Source organism: Thermobia domestica, chromosome 5, assembly GCF_964235325.1.
Source record: "Thermobia domestica chromosome 5, izTheDome1.hap1.1, whole genome shotgun sequence".
NCBI classification, from domain to species: domain Eukaryota; kingdom Metazoa; phylum Arthropoda; class Insecta; order Zygentoma; family Lepismatidae; genus Thermobia; species Thermobia domestica.
Window position 1 is genome coordinate 2,260,448 of NC_137458.1, and position 26,919 is coordinate 2,287,366.

At 36.9% G+C, this 26,919-nt stretch overlaps 1 protein-coding gene across 1 annotated transcript in view; it reads left to right on the plus strand.

Annotated features, from left to right (window-relative positions):
• ds (dachsous cadherin-related 1) overlaps positions 1-26,919 on the plus strand; it is a 635,615-nt gene that overhangs the window by 32,666 nt on the left and 576,030 nt on the right. The window contains exon 2 of the mRNA XM_081758114.1: positions 2,669-4,809. Coding sequence (XP_081614240.1) covers positions 2,875-4,809 — 1,935 coding nt within the window. The 5' untranslated portion in view covers positions 2,669-2,874. The remainder of the gene's footprint in view (positions 1-2,668; positions 4,810-26,919) is intronic.

The following is a 26,919-nucleotide window of genomic DNA, read 5'->3' on the forward strand; positions in this document are numbered from 1 at the left end:
CTCTCCATGCTGCGTCAACTCCAAAAGAAAGAAAAAAAAAAACATTTATGGAAAGATGTTTGTCACCAAACGCATCCGTATCTAACCATTTGAATATGCAGGAGCGCGTCTAGGGTGAAGGAAGAAGTTGCCCATCTAGATAGAACCACGATGCCTATCAGCAAATATAAGTTAAAACTCCTATAGAACAATGTTAGTTCGTATTTGTATTGTAAATGGTTTGATTTCCCCCACTGTTAACTACAATATTTAATTGTACTTAATTGCTCAGTGCAACCATGCCCACAGAACAAGAATTTGTTCTTAATTTTAATTCTGGTGGAAAATGTAGTTAATAAAAATGTCAGTGTTAATACGAAGTTAAAGCAAAGGAAGACTTACGTAAATTCTTTTGTATAAATTGTTCCGCTACAGATCGTTTACGAAGCGGAAAAATAATAATTTGTTCATGTTATTTGACGTAAGCTTGTTATTTGCAAATAAAGCTCAAACCAGCGTTTAAAGAAAATTATTAAAGAATTTCGTTTCAAAAATCTTATTCCGAGATAATTTTCAAATCCCAGTTCTTGGGAAGCTATCTTTTATGTAAATTCTATATTTTTCTTGAGATACTGTTCTGAGAACACACACAGAACGATAACTGTATTAGAAGAAAATTTGAGACATTGTATGTGCGTCTTATGACATAACTTTGGTTTTGACGCAGTATAGTGCGTCAAGAAAGATTTTTTTTCACATTAAAAGATTGTCTCACTGATTCATTTTAAGATGTTACAAAGCTGTATTTTAACTATCAAATGTAGCCAAAACAAACGTTGCCAATTTAACTGAATGTTGCCAAAACCATGAATTTTAACTACATAATGTACAGATGGTTTATTCCAATTGTACACTGTCAAAGCATAACGTACATACATTTACGAAAAAAAAAAACTATTGTATGATGTTTAAATATTATTGCACATCTTTGATTAAGGAAGTGAAACGAAACCTTGCAGCTTTACGTTCCACGATTATGCCTTATAGGCTTAAAGAGACGGTGTGATAATGAGGAATGAATTAAATGGTGAATGAAAAAGTGGGAGGAAAGGGAGAACCAAGAGAAAACACGTGGTGTTTGTCCACCACAAAGTATTTGGCCCAAACTGGAATCGAACCAAGGACCCCACCACCAAAGGTCTATCACTGAGCTACTGCGGCCTTCTCTAATAGATAAAAAATATAATGTTATAGCTAATATGGACATACTTGAGCATTCCGAAACATTTTATTTAGAAGGCAATCGAAAGAAAAATACGCAAGTACCAGGGGCGTTATTTTGGGAAGGGCAGGGAATGGGTGTCCTACTCCTTTGAGTATAAGAATCACATAGCTTTTTTAATAAATTAAATACTAATAAAAAAAAGTGACACTTATGTCGTCCCCCGGTGGCAAAATCTGAATTGACGCTACTGTTAAATACGTACATGAATAAGCAACTAACTATTTATTTCCGTTTGTATGTAAAATCTGTAGCTGTACGGTCTCTATCCTGGGGTTTAGAAAACAACACAGACACAAAATTGAGAGCAAATACATTCTACTGCTTTACATTTCCTTTTTATTTATATTATAGGAATCCTTATATGTTTATGTTATAACAAGCGTTTTGTTCTACTACGTATCTCATAATAGTTTGCAATTTATTGAATGTGATAATTTCATATATGAATGTCATGGGGAAAACAGTGGTAATCCTCATTTTAGAAACGAGTGAGTGAAGTACAGGAAAACAATGATAATAATTTGAGATAAATTGTGGAAACATTTCAAGTTAGAAACAACAGTATATTCAACATGATCTTACAGTATTAGATTAAAGTAGTATTTTCTAAGTGAGAAATAACAACTCAGAGATTTTTTGATACTTTATTATTATTATTATTATTATTATTTCCACAATATTGTGAAAAGTGTGAAAAGGTGATGACGGAACTGTGCCGCTTTGATTTTTCTACCCATCGATTTGTATGGGAAGATATATTTTTTTCTCAGAAATAAACTGGAAATGTGATGCTTTGATTTTATTGATTTGTTTTTAAAATGTATTTTAACATTGACAAATCACATGTAATTTCAATAATACAAAATTTGTATACACAGTATAATACAAAACAACGCAACAGGCACTTAAACTGATTTGAAGAAAATACTATAGCAGGCCTAACAAGAGAAGGTCTCTGAAGTTTCTTACCACATGCGGAGGAAAAATACAATCCCTACTTTGATACTAGGGTTACCAACCACGGTCATTCTGTCTTACACCATTAATTGAATTGCCATTACAGATGCACCGAAAAAAAAAGCCTTGACGTAAATAGTGGCAACACTGCTGCGAGCTGTCAGAGACCTTCTCTTGCTGGGCTCCTCTATAGTAAAATGAAACCCTAATTCATTTCAAAGTACACAGAAAGAATATTTCTCCATACAATCAAAGGACTGAAGAACCAAGACGGCCTGCGACATTTATGTTAAGAATTCCGTCACAAAGAGCCTGATGTAAACTATTTCAAAATTTTACCTCTTCTTGAACATAATCAGTAAAATGTAGTCTTGTTGCTTTCCATGTACTGTTAAGAAAAATATATAATTTCATATGTATTTAAAATGATGTTTACTTCTTTTGCAGGACAACTGGAGAAACTGGAGGAGCATTGTCTTTCGATGAACAATGGATTGAGAGTTGTTATTGGTGTCGTTGGTGGTGAATGATGAGTGGTGGTGACCGCCAAGTATCTGCTGCTGTTGTTGTGGTGATGTGTTGTGGAAGGGGATGGTAAACTCCCTCTCTGCGTCCTGTAGCCATCCCGTGGCTGCCACGAAACCGGCGAGGCGATGATAACAACAATGATTCCATCAAGTGACAGAGTCCACTGTGGATGCTTCGACGAACAAACGCAGAAGAGAATGGCGACGTCTTGCTGGCATTTCCCCACAAGACGCTGGTGGTGCTGTCGATTTGTGTTACCTCTTCTCGGAACCACGAGGAAACGTGGTCATCAAAGGACTCCACCAAAAGCGACCTCTTTTGTTCTGTTAACAGTCGCAACTTTGGTTTCTATATTATGTTTTATTGTGGACCCCATTCATGGAGAGTATATTCGTGATTTCGAGATCTCAGAGGGCGTGGCTGTTGGTACAAGCATTGGTTTCATTGGGGAAAGTAACCCTGGTAGTTCAACACCTCCTCCTCCTCCTTATCTTATTGTCCCTGTGCCTGGTAGTGCAGTAGATTCAGATTTACATATCGACCACGCAACAGGAGAAATTCGGACAAAGATCGTGTTGGATCGTGAGGTGAGAAGTTCGTATTCCTTGGTAGCCATTCCTCTTAGCGGTGAGAACATTCGAGTTGTGATTCAGGTAAAAGACGAAAATGACAACGCTCCGACCTTCCCGACACCTGTCATGAACATCGAATTTCCAGAAAATACACCGAGAGACGTTAAACGCACGTTGCATCCTGCAAGAGACCTTGATCTTGGAGTCTACAATACGCAAAGGTACAACATTGTTTCAGGAAACATCAACAATGCATTTCGTCTGTCATCGCATCGGGAGCGAGACAGTGTGCTTTATCTGGATCTGCAGATAAATGGATTTTTGGACAGGGAAACGACGGCGTTTTATAGCTTAGTGATTGAGGCATTTGATGGTGGAAATCCTCCTTTGAAAGGTTCGATGACAGTGAATATCACTATACAGGACGTAAATGACAATCAGCCAATCTTCAACCAGAGTCGTTACTTCGCAACGATCCCAGAGAATGCGACAATAGGCACCAGTGTGCTGCAGGTGTTTGCGACTGACACGGATTCTAATGAGAACGGTGACGTTTCCTATTCCATCAACAGACGACAGAGCGACCGGGAGAATATGTTTAGGATCGACTCAAAGACCGGAGAGATAGCGGTGAACCGACCTCTGGACTTCGAGACGAAGGAAGTGCATGAGCTTGTTGTAGTAGCCAGAGACAACGGCGTCCAGCCTTTGGAGACGACCGCCTTTGTTTCAATCCGTGTGACGGACGTGAACGACAATCAGCCGACCATCAATCTCATCTTCCTGAGTGACGATGCCACACCCAAGATTTCGGAAAACGCTCAACCGGGGGAATTTGTCGCCCGCATATCTGTGAACGATCCCGACTCCAAGGAAGAGTACGCCAATGTGAATGTCACTCTGGAAGGTGGAGAAGGACACTTCGGACTGACAACGCGAGACAACATTATCTACTTGGTGATCGTATCGTTGCCTCTGGACAGAGAACTGAAGCCAAATTACACGCTTAGTGTTATAGCAACAGACCAAGGAAGTCCGCCATTGCATGCATCAAGAACCTTCCATCTTCGGGTAACAGACATCAACGACAATGCCCCGGAGTTCGACAGAACAGTCTACTATGCGAATGTGCTCGAAGTAGCGGATCCAGGTACTTCAGTGTTTCAGCTTTCCGCGCTGGATAAAGATGAGGGTAATAACTCAGCGATTTCGTATTCTATTTTGGACACACCAGAAACTCATTCTGGATGGTTCCAAATCGATTCTAAGACAGGTCTTATTACGACTCGTTCCCCAATCGACTGTGAAACAGATCCCATCCCACAAATTACAGTTGTAGCGTCTGATAGCGGATCTCCGCCCCTCTCGTCATCCGCCACTGTTCTTGTCACCATCCACGATGTCAATGACAACGAACCTATCTTCGATCAGAGCTTCTACAACGTCACCGTCGCAGAGAGTGAGCCTGTTGGACACTGCATTCTAAAGGTAAGAAATGCCTTCTTTCTTTATTGATTTTTACTGAGATTTAGTTTTTGGAATCATTTGTAGTCATAGGTGGCGCCACAGTGGGTGCAGTAGGTGCGGCTGCACCAACATTAACTTTGATTTTCAAATTTCCTACAATAATCCTTTCTATTTTGCATATTTTTTGTTTCCTATGTTTGAATATATTTGAGTGACTTCTTAAGTTTCTCATATGTTACTTACTGTCATACAGTGTTTTTCTAGTTTTTTTTAAGTATAACTTAGGGATTATTTTTGAGATTTTAAGGCTCAATAGTTCAGAGAGTTTTGGCAACAATGTTAGGATGTGTTGACCCATCCTACCCTGCACCCACATTATCAAAATCCTGGCGCCGCTTGTGTTTGTAGCTGCGAGTAGTTCTTAGCTCAATTGTGTGGAAATACATAAATACTTCAAACAAAACTAGAACTTCCAGATATTCGAGACATAATCCAGCTTCATATGGAATACGTTTTATTATGAAATTGGAGAGTAGATATAATTCTCCAGACAATGAATTTTATTCATAAATATTCCGTTTTCCAGTTTCTCCGAGAAATTCTGTCATGTAATTGGTCCAAAAACTCGTTTTCAGAACCAAGAAATGAAACTTTGTCAATCGCATGAGGGCTATTGGTACAAAACTTGTAGTGACATCTTGTGTTGTATAAGATCTGCTTCCGGAGCTACGTAGAATATATAAAATTTAACGTAATTAAATTGTAGAGTCTAGGTTAGAATTCAAATGTAGTAATTATTGTAGTGTTGTTGAACATAAATATGCATAAAAGTGCTATTAATTGCAAAAATTAGACGTAAACGGCGGCCATCTTCTCTTGGTCCTCTGATTTGTCCTTAAATGCCTCCCCCCACCAAGAAGAAGCATATATACTTCTAAACTTAAACTGCAAGCCCCCTCCCCAGTACTGATTTTTATTAATACGTTGTTTTTAGTTAATTGAATTTTGTACTATTTTTTTCTCTGTCTCCTAAAATTCTAGGCGCATTTCGTGATCGACCTTTACACACAGACAACGGGGGCAACCTTAATAAATTCATACAATATGAAAATAATAAGGAAATTTGTGAAACAGGAACATTTCGAGGACTAATATTTCCTGAAAGCACCGTTGCGGTTCCGAAACGTCTGTCAACTTAAGATAAAATGACCACCGATGTTATATTCTCTGTAGAATCAAAAGTATTCTTACGTTCTCATAGTCCTCAAAGTGAAGTCTAACCAGGCTCTGCTTTAAATTAGACAAAAAAGACTACACCCATTCACCAGGCTAAGCCAACATAGCGTTTAAATTGTTTTAGAATGTGTCACGGGGTTTTTTGTTATTGAAAAACAGATTACATATTGTGTGGTGATAGCATTGTATTCAAGGAATTATATATGTTTTTTAAAAGAAAATAATTTCTCGCGTGGTAAGCCCTCAGAAGCTATTATGTTCTGCTCTTTATACGTAATGTTTATTTTTGTGATAACACGTCCGAACACTACTATCCGATTTTAAACTATGTAAAAATGTATTTGCGAATGATATTATGGGTTAGAAAGTTCAAATGTTGTCGCTACGTATTAATTCAATTTTCTGTTTTCGTCTTTTAGTATACTATGTTCTTTTTATTTTTATTTTACTTAAGAATGTAGTTCTATGATATTACAGTAAAGTCTCTTAAACATTTTTAAACATAGCTCACAGTTGCATAATAATATTCAAACCAAATCACTTGTCATAACAGCACTTTGTGAGCCTGAACCGCTCCAGCGCCATCTGTTACCAACCGGCTGAACTACGCCCAGCCTAATAATAATAATAATAATAATAATAATAATAATAATAATAATAATAATAATAATAATAATAATAATAATAATAATAATAATAATAATATACTCTCATGTAGTTGATATGTTATTCGCGTTATTCCACATTCGGCTGCCGATGGAATATCATTTTCGGCGTTGTCTTAGAAAATTAGGTAGCTATTTGAAGAGAGAGCAGTCCCTGGCCTCGAAAACAAAAAATAAGGGCGCTGACCACATATCACCTAATGGAAATCTTTTTGTGGCTATGGTCACTTCTTCGTAGGCTTTAACGCCAGGAATTTTGTGTTTATAAATTGTTGTTTGTCAACATTTAGCATTGCTTTCGAGCACATGGAATCCAAACCACCGTCATGCATTCCTTGTTCTCCCACCGAGAAGCGAACCCGAGACCATATCCAAGAAAAGTACACACCTAACCATTAGATCAGTGTGAAGGGACTATATTTATAAATTAAATAAATATATAATTTGAAATAAGTTGCATAAAGCATCCAACCTGATACGAAACAAGTATAAAATTCAGTGATAAAATAACATTTTTTTTGTTTAAAATTCTGGTACCTATAGTAATTTGTTTCTATTTGGCAACAAGATAAAGAGATTCGTTGTAGATCATTAATAGAACTTCTATTAAATAGACTAAATGCAGTTTCTTTTGTGGCAAACGAATCCAATTTAATAATGGCGAAGAAAAAAATAAAGAAAAAAAGAATTGTAATTTCTCACACAAAGTCATGAAAATAACATTTCACGAGTAAAGTCAAAAGTCACTTGAACATCACTTTTCCCGTAAGTTTGTGCGAAACAACAACAAAGTTTTATAATAAAGAGTTCTTCAACGGTAATCTGACACTTCTCTCTTCTTTGTAATATATATGAAAAATAACATATCAGGAATAAACATAGTCAGAATCATCACAATGAGAATTCTGTAGAACTTTTTCAGATAACACCAATAATACCTAGGTAATAATAATAATAATAGCTTTATTTTTAGTACTGCGAGTATCTCTTAGGCAATATATAGTATGTTGTAAAATATTAATATATTCGTATAACCTGATACGATTGCTTAAAAAGTAAAGTAATAATGGTAATAATACAAAATATCTATTATCTAACTAACTAACTCTATGGCCTATGGAACCCGGAGGTTCAATGCCGCATTCACGAAATCTCTCCACTGACTTCTATCCTTAACCAACTGGATCCAGTTTCTATTTTGTACTCCTTTTTCTGTGAGATCCATCTTAATATTGTCCTTCCATCTGCGCCTAGGTCTTCCTACTGGTTGTTTTCCGATTGGTCTTCTAGTTAAGACTTTGAAAGCGTTTCTACTTTCTTCCATCCTGGCTATATGACCTACCCACCTAAGCCTCCTAGACTTGATGACCCTAACAATGTTTTGTAAACCGTATAAATTGGGTAGTTCCTCGTTATGAACTTTCCGCCATTCCCTATTCCCGTTCCTCTTGGGTCCGAATATTCATCTTAGGATTTTGTTCTCAAGTACTTTCAGTCTACGTTCTTCCCCCAGAGTAAGCGACCATGTTTCCCAACCATACAGAACAACAGGCATTATTATTGTTTTATATATTTTAAGCTTCAAATTCCTCAATATATATTTGAGACCTGTACCGTTTAGTTTTAACTGAGCAATTTTATGGACAGCCACGCCTTTTATAATATAATTCATGCAAGGACTGATTCCTCTCCCCCTCTGAATTTAATCCCTGAGTAGAATAATAGATTTCTTTATATTTTCTTTTAGATTAAGTTCAACTGTTTGGTTAACAGTGAATGTTAACTTCTATTAAATTGCTTCTGTGTGCTTCTGGTATAGAAGTCATCTCGCAATATCAACCACGTCTTTGCATAAAGTCTCTCGGGAGAACATCTTCCGTTACCGCACTTAACGTGTTCTCTGCTCCTTTTTGGTAGTTACACAAATACTTTATATATGAAGTAGATCTAAATATGAAGCGATATACGGTACATATTTAAGTTCACACTAGGCTCTTGTGTTATGCCTCTCGTTAGAAACTAATTAAATATAATTATGCATTAAAAAGTGTTCCATGACTTGCAGTCTTTTGCAATTGGAGCTAACACATTACTCTCATTTTTCAATGCTCTAATTAGATTTTTTTTTCAAAGAAGCAAAGAGGATAACAATTATTTCATGACTAACTTCAGGTGTTAGCATAAAACTTCATTTTTTATGTATAAATTTAATGTTTTTGTTAATTGTGGAAGATGAGCACAGCTTCAGATGACCTAATGAGCTTAACTTTAAATGATAGCGTATTCATTCATTACAAATTTTGAGGCAGACACGAAAATGAAATGGAAATTGTCAGGAATTAGGATTTCTGGGCTATCGGCATCTGTAACCATGTTAGCCCGTCACGCATGAGCAGGCCCGTATCCAAGGGGTGTCTATGGGGAGAGGGCCCCCTAAATGTTTGCTAGTCTCCCTAAAATTTTCACGGTAGGCTTGCAAATGAACTATCGTGATCAACTATGATATGGTTGGATCGAGCCCCCCTAACTTCAGCCGGAGCCCCCCCTACATTTTTTGGGCTGGCTACCGGCCTGCGTATGAGTGATGAGACGTCCCTCGGCGATCACACTATTCAGAGACTTCGGGAGGAAGAAAGGATTGGGGAAATAAAGGAAGCAACCTGGGACCTATATTAGGTATCATCCCGGCATTTTCCTGGTGTGCAGAGAGAAAAAAAGAGGACGTTGGGTGGGAAAGAACTGTATGCTAAGGGACTTGATACATGGTACAGTGAAAGGAAGAAGATCGAGAACAGGAAGGGGCTACAATCGAAGGACATTAAAACAGATCATTTTAGGTAGAGGCCAAGAATTAAGCTGTGGATCGTGATACTTGGGAGTTTCTATGCGCAAGAAAGGGGCGGCCACTGATTGCGAATGCCTTTAATGTTATATTTTTCCTCATCGGAGTTTGTGCTTGTCAAAAGTAGAAAAGTGAAAAATACTGATTGCAACATACGCCGGCCGACATGATTGTTCGCGTTTCCTTTTCTGGCTTCAAACGCATGCTGTCAGACAGGTGTCAAAATATTGATCTATATCTGTTCTCAGCAGACACTTGCCACATTGTATCCAATCGACGGCAGAATAAAAACCGTTCTACTTGACGAGAATGCTTTTTCTAAGCGTTTTTAAATTTCATCCAAACATGTGCTTCAATTCGAAGTTCGGTTTGCAAACCAAGGAGAAGTGTTTTCTTCCGAACGCAAGGTCAGTGCCACTTTCAAATGGGGGGACCAGAGTGCCAATGAGAAAAGGGAAGGAATTTTTGTAAAGTTATGGGTTCCTCCCCTCTTCTTCCCCGTCGCGCAGGTTGAAAAGAGAGTGTTTGGGCATCCTGTAGTCTTGGAGAACCCAGCTGCCTCCCAACTGTGCTACGGTTGGGGTCTGCAACAGGTCGAAAAGACACTACCGTCCTTGAGAAATAATAATAATAAAAAAAAGTCTTACTACCTGTTGACAGGTTCGAAGGAGTTAGCACAGGCTGTTTCCTCTCCTCTTTTATTGTATTCCTTTTTCTCTTTCTTCTTCGTGTATCATCTCCATCCATACAAAGACCCATCCCCACGAATAACTGAAGAAAGAAGCGTAGTATATTTTCGTTTACGAATTCGGTATTCTCTTAAAAGCAGGAATGTATAAAAACATTTACAAAAAACTTAATTTTAATTTTATAAATAATTTTGCTTCAATTTAATAAAGTTGGCTACCCTTTGTTTCACAGCCCTCTGTTTGGTTGTTGAACTTGTAAATATGGCCGATTTAGCAGAAGAAATAGCAGGAGTACTTTAATTCATAATACTGTCCAATTAAGTTGTATTTAAAGAGTGTATAGTGTCCAATTTGAGGACACGGGCCTTGGGGAGAATGTTGGACTCACGTTCGTCAAAATGGAGAGTCACGTGAATAAAAGACGTGAGGGCCACTAGCTCTAGAAAGCTTCTGATAACAAGGGCGCCGATCCTGGGGGGCAGGGGCCCCCCCAAAGCTCATGTGGGTCCCCTCATTCCATTTGTGAATATTTAATATTTGGTATAATTTGAATGCAATTTGTCTTAAAATCCTCAGTAAGTGTTTACGTAAAAATAAATAATAAATAAAAGCTTTAAAACGAGGACCATCTTCTGACTACATGTTTCTCCACGAACGTTATCCTATGGAATGGAAGTAGTGTATTCTATTTAGCTGTCCTTCGTACGTAAAATTATGTTAATAGGAGAACTGTTTCCTCGGACCAAAACCCACGGCTCTATAAAATGGATTAATCAACAAGAAATAGGTCTGAGAAGAAACCACATCCTGAGGGATGGTGAAAGGTAAATGAGGTAAAGCGTATCCTGACTTCCCTCCATCTTAGCTCTCCTACTGTCTAATGATGCTGAATCAAAACCTTATCTCCACCGGGAATCGAATGCGAAAACACGGATCATTAATAATATTGATAGTCGGTATTAAAAATGATGAGTACGTACACCATCTTTATTTCTAATGTGTGAAAATAATTAAGCGGAAAGGTTAACTGATAAGCGTAGTTATGGAAATGATTAGGCGGAGAGGTTAGCTGAGGAGCGTAGTGTGTGGAAGTGATAAGGCGAAGACGTTAGCTAAGGAGTGTAATATATGGAAATGATTAGGCGGAGAGATTAGCTGGGGAGTGTGGTTGTGGCGATGAGACGAACAAGTCAGTTAAGGAGCGTTGTGTGTAGAAATGATTAGGCGGAGAGAGAGTTTAGCTGAGGAGCGTGGTGTGTGGAAATGATAAGGCGAAGAGGTTAGCTGAGGAGCATGGTGTGAGGAAATGATCAAGCGGAGAGGTTAGCCGAGGAGCAGGTGTGTGAAGGCTAGCTGAGGAGCGCGGTGTGTGGAAATGATGAGTCAAACCGGTTAGCCGAGGAGCGTAAAATGTGGAAGCGATAAGGCGAAGATGTTTACTGTAGAGCGTGGTACATGAAGCTTCTCTGTTCGTGGCAAATGACCTGCCAGTAATGGCAGAACAACTTTGATGCTGACGATGGTTTATTTTGAAAATAAAGTAATAAACACTCTTTATGGAAATTAACTTGCTTTAAGCACATATTTTACTACAATTTTTTCCACTACTCATATCCGTTGGTTTTCCTTGTGTGTATGTATGTTTTAAATCTGCTTAAGAAGAACGAAATAACTTTTATATAAATAGTTAAATAAAGCCATATGTAAACTCATGGAAAAAGAAAAACAAAGAACCACAAGGTTAAATACACACATATGTATGAGTTTTGCTCTTTGTATGACCATCTCCGAGAAGCTGGCACAATAATTTCTTTTGATGCGTCCGCGCAACGACACACAAAGAGTGTATTCATTCATTTGTCCATAGCTTGTATTATTTGCCTCGAAATTCTGATTCTTTGTTTTTTTCGAGTCTTTGTACGTGGTAAATGGGATCACTCATGACTGTGTAGCTGTTGATTCATATTACTCGTGTTCAATTATTCAACCAATTGTTCCGGCTTCGTTGTGGCCTACCTGCCTACCGGTTCGATTCCTGGTAGAGATTATGTCGTTCGAATTCTAGCTTCCATTGGATTCTTCCAATATTTGAACAATTATTCGGATAACGTAAATTATTCGAACAAATGCTCGAATAACAGAAGAAGTATTATTCTAGTTATTTTAACAGCCCTAGTTTGGAGTACTGAGTAACCAAATGAAAATCGAGTTGTGGATCAAAAACTCGAAAAGAAAGAAGATTTTGCTGTGGCCGATAGGTAGCTCCCAGTCAAGCGATTACGGAAAGACTCCCAAGTTTTTGAGCCAAAGGTTTTTGCTTTGAACGTATTTGTTCATTGTTGCCTAACCTTCTGTTTTATATATATATACCTTTTTCTCTTTTGGGTTTTTGATGCGTGTATCACGTCATTAGGAGCGTCCTTTGCATGGCTGTGGGCTGCACAGGTAGCCAGTGCTCGTCCCAAATGTTCGTTCTTCGTTAGGAAGAACACCTTCTGCTTCCACTTACAATTCCTCCCCCATCCCCCTCTTCCCTTGCTTTACAAACTTTTTTTTTTTTTTTCCTTCGGAAGACACAAAACTCACGTATCGTCCGCGCTGCTTATTGCATTTCCCTGCAGGGGGTAGAAACCCCGGTATGCAAATTTTTCGTTCCTTAGTCTGTGTATAGGTTCTTACATTCCCCTCCTCTTACGCCGATTGAGGTGATCAACATCCAGGGCCACGGTTATCTTCGCGTGTGCCTCATGTAAGTGTGTGTGTGTGTGTATGAATATAGCCCAAAATATACATGCTTGTGTGTGCCACGATTTCAGAATGAAAATAGTAGAAAAATGATTTTCGTTTATAAGATGAAAGCGCCTGTTTCTTTCGTAACATTGCCACTAAAGTCTCATGAGCTATGACAGGTCAAACAATCTTTTAAAATGAAATGAAATCTTAATGACAGCACATTATCTTCTTAAACTACTCATGGGCAATAAATAGCTGAACCCAAGGGCACACCCACGGGGTCCACCGGGTCCGAATATCTTTCCAAACTTCCTAACTCAACATATATCTGTGCACTTTCTCAATCCAATTACATTTGTTGAACAGGGAAATGATTGATGTAGTACGAAAATTTTATCTTACACTTCTTTCTGTTATAAGTGGTCCCGTGTAGCGTAGTCGCTTACGCTCTCGCCTTCGGTACGAACTGTTCCGGGTTCGATTCCCGATGGGTGCACTCGGTTGGAAAAGTGCAAAAAGCTTTTTCAGACTAGCCATCCTGAATAAGGTTTTCCTCATTTATACCAGGCAAATACCGGGTTGGTACATCACTTATACGTTCCAGGCCGCTTCCTTCCTTTCATCTCCCCGGATAGTGTGCTCGCCGAGCGGCGTCATTCTTCATATGTGACGGGCTAAATGGCCTTAGATGCCGAAATTCCAGATATCTAAATCCTAACCTAACCTAACCTAGGCTAATCTTATAAAAACAATCTAGTGCTATCTTTTTTAAAAAACACATATAGGTGGAAATATTTTACAATTACTTATCATCTTTTCGGGTGCATAATAATATCCATTCAATACCAATAACTACATATACTCAGTGGCGTGTAATATTGGAGCCCCCCCCCCCCCAAGAAAACTTCTATCCCTAACAAAGATTTCTGATTGCGCGTGTCTGAACCAATAGAAATTCTCTTTCTCTCTCTCTCTCTCTTACACACACACACACACCATATATATACACAGTGTATACAGTGTATATATATATACAGTGGTGTATTTAGGGAGGGGGCTTTCGGGCTTAAGCCCCCTGAAATCTTACTTATTATAGCAAATTAAGTGGAATATCTTGCAGAATTTAGACATTTCCAGGCAAAGCTACCCCCCGAAACAAAATCGTAAATACGCCACTGTATATATTACCATACCATACCATAATGTTGGAGCATAAGATTTTCTAAAAATTAATCGAACTGTTGTGACATACGTTTTCATTTTTGCTCACAACAAACAAGAAAATTTGGTTTTAGAAATGGAAAGATTTCGTGTTGTGAGACGCAGTGCTTCCGGCGTCGAAGAGCATAATTAACTGTCGCATACCTACGAATTATGACATGGTTAATGTTCTTGACAGAAACTACAGAGGGTAGCACTGGCTCCAGGACAAAATAGTCCTGGAACGAAAGAAAAAATACAGCTGTAGATTTTTTTTTTAAAAAAAAAAAAAGAAAAGAAGCATATGATTATTTCACCATCTAAGTGAATTCTTTTTTGGAAAAGAAAAGAATATTGTTTTGTTGTTTGTTTGTTTGTGTTTTTTTTATGTTAAAATAACGATCTGTGTCCCTGTTTAGCCTATAATAAGCAACGTTAAACTTTCCTAATTACATTTGACGGTTTCTCTATCTCTTTGTGTGACTCCAATGTGTCATTTCCAGACGTTGAAGTTGATGATGTCATGTACTTAAAAACTCATTAGAACTCTGGTCGTCTGTTGCTGGAATCAACGGCGAAATTTTTGACGTTTATGTAAGAGTATTTGAACAAGGCTGTGCCTTTAACCTTACTTTTGATTCCAAATACAGTACATGGGAGTGAATTCAAAATTGTGTGGCATTTTAGACAGGATATAGACAAGAAATATTTTGTGAAACATTCTGCTATAGAGATTTTTTTTTTTTTTGTTTTGTTTTTAGTAATAACAATATCTATATATTAATAGCGGCGTCTGTGAACAAAAAACTTCAGATTCAAATCGAAAGTGACTATGTTTGTGACTTTTAATCTCTTGAACCACCCAACCGATTTCGCTCAAATTTTCGACGTCGATGCAGTTTTGGCCTGGGAGTGCTTTTAGTTATTCACTTTGACGGTAGAGCTTAGGGGAGGGGGAGGAGGAGACATTATAAAAAAAATAAACAAGACTTAATAACTCTTGAACCAAACGACCAATCTCGATCAAACTCTCAACGTAGATCAGGTTCGGATCCAGAATGTTTTCGTCATTTTATTTTGATGGCACAATGTAGGGGAGGGAAAAGTGTTGACATATATGTAAAAATAAATAAATAAATAAACAAAAATAAAAGTAACCTACCAGATTACTTTCTTCCTTCCCTTTCCTCGGATAATATCATCCCTCATATGTGACGGGCTAACATGGCCATAGAAGCTGAAAGCCCAGAAATGTAATTCTTCTTCCTCCGCAGTAGTAAGAGCTTTTGATAATTATACCTAGGTATGTGAGACATAGTTGAACATAATTATAAAAATTTCGTTTTTTTTTTTTTTTTTTTTTTTTCTGCTGCGGTTGTTAAGTGATTTGCTTTACTGGGATTTCTCAATTTTATTTTCGATCACAATCATCGACGTTATACTTTTGATAACTTTATACCAATGAAATGTATGTTTATCGATTGTATTCAAGAGGCCACGGTGGCTCAGTGTTAGAGTCTTCACCTCCAGTGCATAGGGTCCCTGGTTCGATCCCAGCTCGCGCCAAGTGAGCTTTGTGGCGGACAAACACCGTGTGTGTGGCTTTTCTCGGGGTGCTCGAGTTTCCTCCCACTTTCTTCATTCATTTCGCATCCTCACCGTCTCCTTTAGCCTAGCCGGCATAACTGTGGGACGTAAAAATTAAAGATTTAATGTAATTTCATATCGATTGTGTTCAAAATTCGATGTGTGTTATCTTTGTAAACCGTGAACATAAAATTGCATTCAATCATCTGCTTCTGCTTCCGCTGTACGAAAACGATTCCCTCCCCTCCCATCTAACCAGTCAATAATATCGTCTGATGCATATGTATAAAAATGTATGTATGTAAGTCGACTGGCTAATGAAGCATGTAAAATATTTCTTGCCGTGCTTTGCAGTTTAACTACTTCGACCGTCATTATCTCCCTTTTAATTACAAAATACCACACGTCTTTCCTTTCTTTTTCTTATAAAAAAAAAAAAGAAAAGAAAAATACGAGGATGGGTTAATTTGTTTCTCAGTTACTTTTTATTATTTACAATTTTTCTGAGAACGTCGTGAATAATTATCGTAGAAAGATTATTATTAGGCTACGCGTAGCAGGTTTTCTTGTAATATCAAAATCTCGTTAAGTTGTTTTAGTACACTTGGCTACAAAAGTATGTACACCCTCTCTACAAGGTCCTGTTGTCCAAAATTCCAAAATGAATTGGCCAAATATGGTGTTTGATCATGTAGGTTGAGTTTCATTTGCCTCAGGTTGAGTTTCCGCCAATATGTGAAGGAGCCTGAATTTTATTATTATTATTATTATTATTATTATTATTATTATTATTATTATTATTATTATTATTATTATTATTATTATTATTATTATTATTATTATTATTATTATTATTTACGGAAAGAAGATTGCAAGACGCAGCGCAAATTTTTCGGTCTTTCGGTACAATGAGGCAGTTAGAGGTCTGCTTGAATTAAGGGGTATCGGGGTTTGTTCTAAGAAGCAAGAAATAAGAATGATTTGGGCCGATTTCAAACCACACAACTCCCAACTGAAAATAGGCCTAATTTAAGCAGCTATAGCTCTTCGCGCGTTACTATGTCTGGTTATTAGAAGTTCTATGTGTGTGCCCCTGTTAGAAGCATCGGTGTAACTACAATATTTTGGTAGGAGGTAGAGATAATGAAACTTTTTCGAAATATACATTTCCGAAACATGAATTTTTCGAAAATGAATTTTTTTCGAAAAACGGGAAACGAAGTTTTCTTCGAGAAACGGAAACTTTCGGAAAAATCGAAAAATGAGATTTCCGAAAATCAGATTTTTCGAAAACGGCCATCCTTATAGAGTAGAACCGTAGCCGCTTACTTCTGGGCGCACCACAGTTTCATCCTGTGGTTACGCATTATTCTAGGGACCCAATAGAGCTCTAATTAACATACATGATTATGATTATGATTATGCATATCTCCATTAGAAGAGAAACAAGTATCAGTGCATTCTTTTACATAAATAAAGAAGTAATTGTTTCTGTAGCGTAAGAAGTATTAATTGTTATTGGCAAAGAAGGTAGCACCATAAACGTTTATTATTATTATTATTATTATTATTATTATTATTATTATTATTATTATTATTGTTATTATTATTATTATTATTATTATTATTATTATTATTATTATTATTATTATTATTATTATTATTATTATTATTATTATTATTCTCTTTAAAACTATGGAAGTATTGACCCTCAAACATTCCACTTTGTTTAGCTTAAAACATATGGTATATACTTCCCTAGTAACAAGATAGTTTTCGGTCATTTGGCACGTGCTTGGCTTTTGGCTTTCAACGCTTGCTTTCATACAATCTGCCTTTTGTTGTATTTGCAAGCGATACTTCAGATCCTTCGCAGAACGCCATAGCATCACTGGTCGTTCGTTGGTTATTGACTTGTCGGTAGCGTAAAACGCTTGCGTCAAGCTTGAATGGAACACTGAATGCAAAGTTGAACCAACTTTGTTACTGGAATCCAGTTTGCGGCGTGCTTACACATTTTCCAATCAAGCTGGGTAGAAGCATGGCCGACTTGCAATTCAAGCTTACAGCAAGTTGTTTGCAAGTTGTCTCTGCTAGTAGGGTTCATCTTTTAATATCTCCCACTCCCCTCCTCCCGTTAAACACTAATACTAATATTATAGAATTGTTATTGTTTAATATTGAGAACGTTGAAATAATAATAAAAAAATAAAGCCGAGTAATCTGTGAAATACTTTGCTTTGTAATTGTAAAATTGCAAAATACATTCTGCAAGTAGCATATCCAAGAAATTAAACCATCATCTTTGAAGATTTATGCAGCACGATTGTATAACAAACGAATAACATTAGTTTAGTAGTAACTAGTAATATTCTAATATTAATGTTTGTAGTATGACATGACATGTGATGAGTGTTTAGAGGATGCGAAAGAGAGAGAGAAAAGGAAAGATGAATATTGTTTAAAAAGAAACAGACAGAGCAGGTTGTAGCCAGTGAGTGACCGACGGATGGGTGTGACCACGTAATCAGGCGGAGTATTTACATAATATTTTGTAACATACATTATGGCATTTACAACCGCCATTGGACACGTTACGTTCGGAAGACAGAACAAAGATTTATCCAGCAAAATTTTCGGCTGACCAATCAGGAAGAGAAGAGGTTAATCTCACTCTTATTTATCCTCATGGTTAGTATTGAGGTTGAGGAAGTAAAATGAAATGAAATCTTTCAGTTTAACGTCTCACGCACTTTAGGCTTTTCATGCCCTTTAGGCTAAAAGAGACTTACTGGGATTAAAGGAAGTGAATGATGATGGAAGAATTGATGGGAACGGGAGTGTCCCGAGAAATCTCACGAACACAATGTTGCCAGCCAGAAACTTACCCCGCCGGGGATCGAACCAGAGACCCCACACACCAGAGGTAAGCACTCTACCACTGTGCCACTGTGCTCACCACTTCAGGAACTAACGATGAATGTAAGCTGTAGTGCGGCTGGGAATTCATCGTTGGGGGGGGGGGGATCTTAGAGTTAAGCTAGAAAGGTTTCAAGTTTATATTTAGCGTTAAGAGTCATTTAGCGTTAATTTCATCCCGGCGAAATTAAAATACCGATAATTTTACAATAATTATGTGATATCTTCAAATAGATAAAAGATAATCGAAATGTGGAACAAGAGCGCCCTAGACAATATTATTTTACATGGGAATCCGTTATCACGACTCACTTATCTGCTTTCGATTTCGAGCCATTTTGAATATCGGCATTTATTTTCGCGTTTCTAAACAGCTGAAAACGGAAAGCCACTAGGTGACTTGTGATAACGGTACCTCACGCAAAATAATATTGTCTAGGGCGCTCTTGTTCCATATTTCAATTATCTTTTATCTATTTGAAGATATCACATAATTACTATAAAATTAGCGGTATTTTAATTTCGACGGGATGAAGACTCTTAATAAATAATTTCTAAAATAGAATTATTATCGTGCAACAGAAAGAATGTCCAAAGGTGAGACATATCAATTGATAGAACTTATTGGGCTGAACATAATACTATGGGTGGCAGTAAATTCTTATGCTTAGTATTTTGAGAAAACAAAGAAAAGCAAATTTCATTAAAAGCAGATTATTTACTTATATATGTAGTGTATATATAAAAATAGTTAACTAGTTGGTTGTATCTATTGTGTTTGTCTTCCTAACAGTGGTAGACAAACATATAAATGTAGCATTTGAATATATATAATGTTAGGGGGAGTTTGTGGCAACTTGGATAAGCGATAATTGATACCAAATGCATTTTTTTTATAATTCCATATCCGAGTACGCCTCATTGTGGGCCCACAAGTCTTCGAAGTTAGAAGCTTGCAATAGGTTTTGTCATTCAGATTAAAACAAAGCGCCTGAAATGTCCATCAACCCGCTATTCACAGCTCCTCTACTGATTGCCTTTCACAAGGGTGTCAACCTAGTTGCAATATTAAACTAATAGTGCCAGAACGACGGCTAAAATGTGAATAGAACATTAAAGACAAGCTTTTTGAAAATTCGAATGAGAACTAGCAACTCTACACAAAATTTGGAATCGATCAACGAAAACGGCACGTTTCTAGATCTTGTGGTTTTCGAGATCTCATTGTCGAAAGGATTGGCCACAAACATACAAACTTTTCTTGATCACAAACATACCTAGCACTTTAATATATAGACTAGCTGAACCTGCACTCTCTACACAGCGCATCATTTGCATATGATCATAAATCTCCTTTTCATTCCTCACAACATCTGTACATGTCCCTTTGCAGACCAAGTAAAAGACGTATTGATTAAAAAAAAAAAAAAAAAAACGCCAAGAGGTATCATAAAAGGAAGTTTTTTCTCAATATCTCGCACGGTTTGCAAGATTTGAGCCTACTTCTGGTTGGAGTTTCTAATTCATGTATGACCAGTGTTTTCTTTCTTCTTGCATGCAGTATGTAATAAGCAAATATCGATACATTACATACACAATTAATTATTATGCCAGTTATATATGGTGTACATTGGGCAAAACACTCCAAACATAAAGATTCATCTTAGACTGGAGAAATTGTTATCCTTCCTTTTTCATTACTATTTGGCCATGAAGCAAACACCTGAGACATATACAACCCCTATATACAACAATGTGGTGTTGAAATGTATAATGCGTAGGATGTGATGCTTTAGGTTTTTTTTTAATTTCAACACTTCCAGTGTACCCGTAAAAATGTAATAAAGAGATAGTGACCATGTTTTTTAAAATATTCAATTAGAACTGGACAATCTACATGAAATTTGCAGTCGATTAGTGAAAACGTCATCTTTCTAGAGCCGGAAGGTTTCCGAGATCTCATTGTCGAAAGGATTGACCATAAACATATAAACATCCACAAACATAAGGACTCCAAAGATGGCAGCACAATTCATTTGCATTGATTTTGGAAAACACTTATTAAAATACAAAGGCTTTGAACACTAATTTAAGAAAAGATAAACTCAATGAAAAACGGGCCTATTTAAATAATTTATTTAAAGTACACATACTTTAAAATATTTGTCGTTATTAAACGTGAAATCACAAATAACCGTAAATCAAAGCTGTGAAATTCAAAGTTATAGGTTGGAGCTCAGGCGCTTTTGTTACTATTGTAGCATTTTAATAGATAGATAATTTCTGAATGTAACATTCCAATTTCGTACCTAATTGAAAAGTTGAAAGATTTTGCCTTTCATTTTGTCTTACGGTTCTTAAGCCTGTCGACCCACAAAGGCCTAGCGACGCCATTAGATGTGAGTTTGCGGACCAAGAAGTGTTATGAGGTTGATATTGAGGGTCAGCTTTCATTCTTTTAATCCTTCAAACAACAAATGATTAAGCTACGGGACCACCAACTTTTATACTATATATGAATGTACTTAAAGATTTTGGTCTAAATGGCTGCCAACATTTGACTATAATCCAGACTTTCTTGAGTCAGTAATCACCCGATTAGTTTGACGCTCTTTTCCAGACTTCGTTCTCCTAAGCTAGAAAGATTATTATAATGCGATTGTTATTTTCACTCAAAGGAATCATACAGATGTTTCAACAAAATCGGTAAATGTTCACTGAAACTACCGTAAAAAAAAAAAAAAAAAAAAAAAAAAAAAAAAATCTTATGTCGAATAACAAAAGTTCCCTTCATGGAAAAGTTTATTTCCTGAATAGAGTAGGCAAAGGTCATCTCCAGCTCTGCCACTGATGTCCTCATATGGTGCGTACGTGTGAGATTTTACACTTGAGTTGACATTACTTCAAGATGTCTTCATAAAGAGACCTTTCGACTGTCAGCAACCAAGGAGAAGTAAAAATCTTGTTATTTCCAGTTACTAATGGTAGACACTCTAAATTTTTATCAATTCACCGAAGGCCATTATTCGTGATAAAACAGCCATTAACGTTTAGTGAGACTCTAGGATAGGTTTTACGTCCAAAGGCGATAGATGTCCCGTCTTCTCTCGACCTCCGCATTTTATCACCCATTAGAGAGCGCTAATGACAAAAATCTTAGCTTCTCCTCGAAATATATATATTTTTTTTCGTTTCTTTTCGATAGCTAATTCCACATTTTTCTTCCGTTAGGAATTGTGTTTGGAGGCCAGGGCTTAATGCCCTCATATATCACAATCAGCGAAAGATAAATGGCTTCCATATTCTCGTTCATGTTGGGATTCCTTTCCATGTCTCGTCATTCAGTTTCCATATTTTGATTGCAAAACTCTTCGTAAGATGCTGTCAATCATTTACAATCCCGGATAGCTTAGTGTTCTTTTGACCTCCAAGTGTAATCGCTGAAATACGAGTTTACTTATGAAATAAATCCCGGCCTATGTTTAGTTAATGGTGTCCAGCCTTATTTTCGAAAAAACTCAGAAAATTTCGCTTATTTCTGTTAATATTAGGCTAGTTTAGGTTAAGTTAGGTTTGGTTAGATTAGGTTAGGGCTAACTACTTGCATATTTGTATTCATATTCCCTTATGTGCGCTTTCAGTAATTACATACATTTTCTATAGCAATTTGCGTTTCTCATTTCTTCAACGATTCCATACTTAAATGCAGAAATCAATTACAATTCCGTGACTTCAACTCATTTCTCCTGAAAATCTTCTTCTTCTTCTTTTTTTACGTACTTCTGGACCCCTTCAATTAAACATGGCCCCAAATCCCCAGATACTGCAATTGAAGGTATTTTCCGAAGAAACTTTACAAAAGGGCATAACTTGTCCAAACAAAATTATCCTTGGATTTCTGCAACTTAGGACTTATGTTTCGTTTCGTGATGTGTTCACATTGATTTCCTTCATAGAAGACAACCATTTGATTACAAATTAAACACACAGACTTATCTTTCAAGTTTACAGAAAAAAGAAATCTGAAACACTCTACGTTTGTCTGTAATCGACACATGCTACTGTGCAGTGGACAAATCTTACCAAATTCTTTCACTGGTCAAATTTTTCACCGCAGATTTGAAGAAGAAATTATTAGACCAACAGCTCACATTTACAAAGCATAATTCCGAACATGGCTCCATTGGAAACAAACAGATGGTATCCTATCATTGCATTCTGCACCTGGAAAATTTGTCTGCCAAAAGTATGGGTTCCAAAGATTTTATGGAAAAGTTATTAAAATTGTGAACTTCCCGAGGACTAAACCACAGGCAGCTACGAGCGCTTCTTAGTGTTACGTAGGCTGAACACTGACAGTGCCCCCCTGAAGGAAAAGGGTTGAGAACCAACGGAGAGGACTGATGGTATCAGCGTATCTCTTACACAGTAATATAGCCCTAATAGGAAATTATGAGTGAAGTAACTTCGCTAATTGCAGCCTTAGTAGAACTGTAGGACTCCGAATCGTGTGCCTATGCTCCTAAACTTTTGATTGCCATATACAACAGAAAGGATAGGCCGATGTACTTATTCTATATTGTTTTCATGCAGATGCGTCCCCTCACCTTGTTACTTTTCATCTGTTTATTTATTTTACGGGCCTGCCCGGTACATGGGAAAGAAGAAACGAAGAACATAAAGTATATGAAATCAAGTGAAAACTGATTGTATTCATCTTTTCTGTATATGTTGACTATGATCCATAATCAACAATTATGCTCTTTGTCTGTAGCGTTTCGTATATACTGGTATTCCTAAAATCAAGGGTGATCACATTCAATATTAGGAAGATAGAAATGCATTTATAGAATGCTTGTACTTTTCTCCAACCTACCACAATGTGTTTTTTGTTATGTGGTATAAGTTTTGTGTTGAACCGTGTTGTTTTTCCACTCATGTGGCCAGGAGATTAAATTTTTAATTGTCAATCCATTGGACATTTTTATCTGGTCGTTGGATTTATTCTTTCAGGCTTCTGATGGCTTTCATCGTCTTTTACTACCAGCCATCATACAAGGTATATAGTTCTTACGCAAACGAAAGCATGCGTAGGTTAGGATATCTCTCTCTCGATACAAGATCCAACCACACAATGATCTAAGGGAAATTTTTGAGGCTGGAATCGGCCAATATCCCAGGAACAGAAACGTCATAAAAATTATTTTATTTTTTTGTTTTTCTTCTCCGAAATGAGAGAAAGAAATAGTTTTAATGGCTTTTTTCATATTCATTTAAAAGTTGTTTTTTAATGCCTTTCTTTTTATTTCTTTTCTGTGGCATCCCAGCCTCGTGTGCAGGTAACTTCCTCTTCGTGTGTGTGTCACGATCTAGTAACTGCTTGCACCGAGTTGAGCTGGGATGTGGCAACTTCGTAAATTCTCGTGCAGGGGGACTTTTATATGAAGGTAATGAGTTGTGCTGAGATTTTAAGAAGGCATTTTTGAAAGCACTATGTAGCCCGGTGAACCGGTAGCAGGTGTATGGAAGGAAGAGCTCAAAATATTTTTCAACAAGTTGCCTCATAAGGAATATCATATATATATATATATATATATATATATATATATATATATATGTGTGTGTGTGTGTGTGTGTTGAGTAGTAAATGTTTTGTTTCAGTCTTCCTATTTTTCTTTCTTCATTAGCTGATCTAAGTCTGAGCTATAAGACGGATTTATAAAAATATCTGACTAGGAAACATCTTCTCATTTCATTTCGTGAAAAGAATAAGTAAGTATGCAGCAGACAGAAAACTCCTTCCTCGCAAAATGTCTCGTCTTAAGTTAATAAATAGCGATGTGAGCCTTCACATAGACAAGTTGAAAGTTAAATGTGAACTTATTATTTTCTCTGTCCACAATAAATTGTTTTCTGGGTGGAAATTCTAGAAAGCTTTCAATGTTGTGAAGCCAGCCAATCACATGGCCAAGAATTCTATGCGGATATTCCGTTCCTCTACAAATTCACTTCTTTTTCCTTTGTGGCTTGCATGTTCCCCTGAAACTTCAAACATAAAGGAGAAACGTCGTTAGTTTTATGACACAATTTCAACAAAGAATATATTTACCGTTTTTTTTGTTTGTTTTTTTAGAAAATTCCCCCAGTAATTTTAACATTAAACACCATTTCGATAATAGCCTATATTTACATTTATATGTATCTAATACATTTACAGTATAATTAAGTCGTAACCTCTTTCTAACAGACCCCCCCCCCCAATTTACAGACAAATAATTATATTCCATCGGTTTCACTGTATTTGAATAATTATTTTTATTCAGACAATTCAAGTTGGTGATCCTTTAAAAAAAAATCGAATTCGAAATTTCTACCGCCCATATATACCAAAAGAGTTATTTTTCGAAATCTGTTCGTCTGTTCGTCCTGATATACATTCACCAAGAGGCCATACCGTTTAAAAATCTTAACCAAATTTCATACTTTTGTTGGGGGTTTAACTTTATATTTTTCTAGGGAACTCACAAATGAATACTTTTTCCCCTTAGTTTCATGTTACGAACTGGAGAAAGACTAATTGCGTAAGAAACATACTGAGTTTGCAAAAAATATTCAGTTAAGACTTTCAATTTTTATGTGTGTAATAAATAGAGCGGATAGAAATTGAAATATTGTATAATTGTGGGGAATAAGCAGATATGCAGTGCTTAACGAATGTCTTATTGGTACAAGAAAGTAAAGAAAAAATGAAATGAAATCTTTGAGTTTTACGTCCCGTGATTATGCCGGCTAGTCTAAAGGAGACGGTGATGAATGAAATGGGAGAAAACCCACGCACACGATGTTTGTCCACAACAAAGCTCACTTGGCGCGAGCTGGGATCGAACCAAGGACCCTATGCATCAGAAGTGAACGCTCTACCACTGAGCCATCACGGCTCCAAGAAAATAAAGAATTGATTGCAAAATATTAACCAAAATTAGAATTCCTCCGCTGAGGAATATTATGTGAACAAAATGGGAAAGTGACTAACCAATTTATGGAACAGTATTAAAGTTTTATTTTTACTGTCAGAGAAGTCGGTCGTTTAGGGCTGTTTGTTGTTTGTAATTTAACGTATTATTTCAGTGCTTAATCAATGTGTGAATCAGGCAATATCAATAATGAATTTAACAACTTTGGTCTTCAAAATTCTGTCTACGGAATGTGAATGACACATAACTGTTTGTCAACACATATTTAAGGTCGCTTTAATACAGATGGCTTTCTGAATTTCGGAGTCTAATTTTTGTAGCAATGCAACATGAATACACATTGCTACTAGTTTTATTGTTTTGAAGTCCTCTGCTTGATTCGTTGAGGTTTGACCGCTTGAAGTAGAAGAACTGAAGACGGCAATTCAAGTGTTGACAGCTCTTGTATCTTCTGTAGCAAGAAAAAAGAATGGATTTATATTCATTCCCTTGTCCCTAATGCCACATTTCCCCCAACTGATTATAGTGGAATAATAATCATTATAGTGATGGGAATGGAAAGAGACCTGTGTGTGTCCATGGGAAAGTACTTCTTGCAACCATCAGTGACACAGGAAGTGCAAGTGTGGAGGGATTTTTTCCATAGTCTGTCAATGAAACATTGATTGCTGTGCTGTGGTTGTTGTCAGTGGAACTCTGATGATGATGATGATGATTCTCTTTGTCTTGCCTTTTGACCTTGGGTATGTTCCAACACCGTTCATAATACCTACTGTTTATGTTCCGAGGCTAATTGGGAAGATGGAAAAAGGTGACTGAACCAACTGGCTTCAGCAACAGAAGAAAGAACTTTTTTTGGAACCAACATTTCGATTGGTCATGTACGGAAGAACGTCTGAGTAGAAGCCACTAACAGTTCGCGAAGGCACTAACATATTGCTAACAGATCTAGATCTTAACTCTTTTATTTATTTATTTATTTATTTATTGGAGGTGATTGTATCTGATAAATGTCCAAATTCTCGAGCCGGCTCTCGGGCTAAGTGGACCTCGAACTCACGAAACGAACACGAACCCTGTAAGTAGATAACAAGCCAATAAATGACCACAAGCCCTGTAAACAAATAAGTAAATAAATAAGCAAGAATCTTGTAAATGAATAACAAGCCAATAAATGAGCGCGAGCCCTATAAGCGAATAACAAGCCCATACATAAATGAGCACAAGTCTTGTAAGTAGATAACAAGCCAACAAATGAGGAAAAGCCCTGTAAGTAGATAACAAGC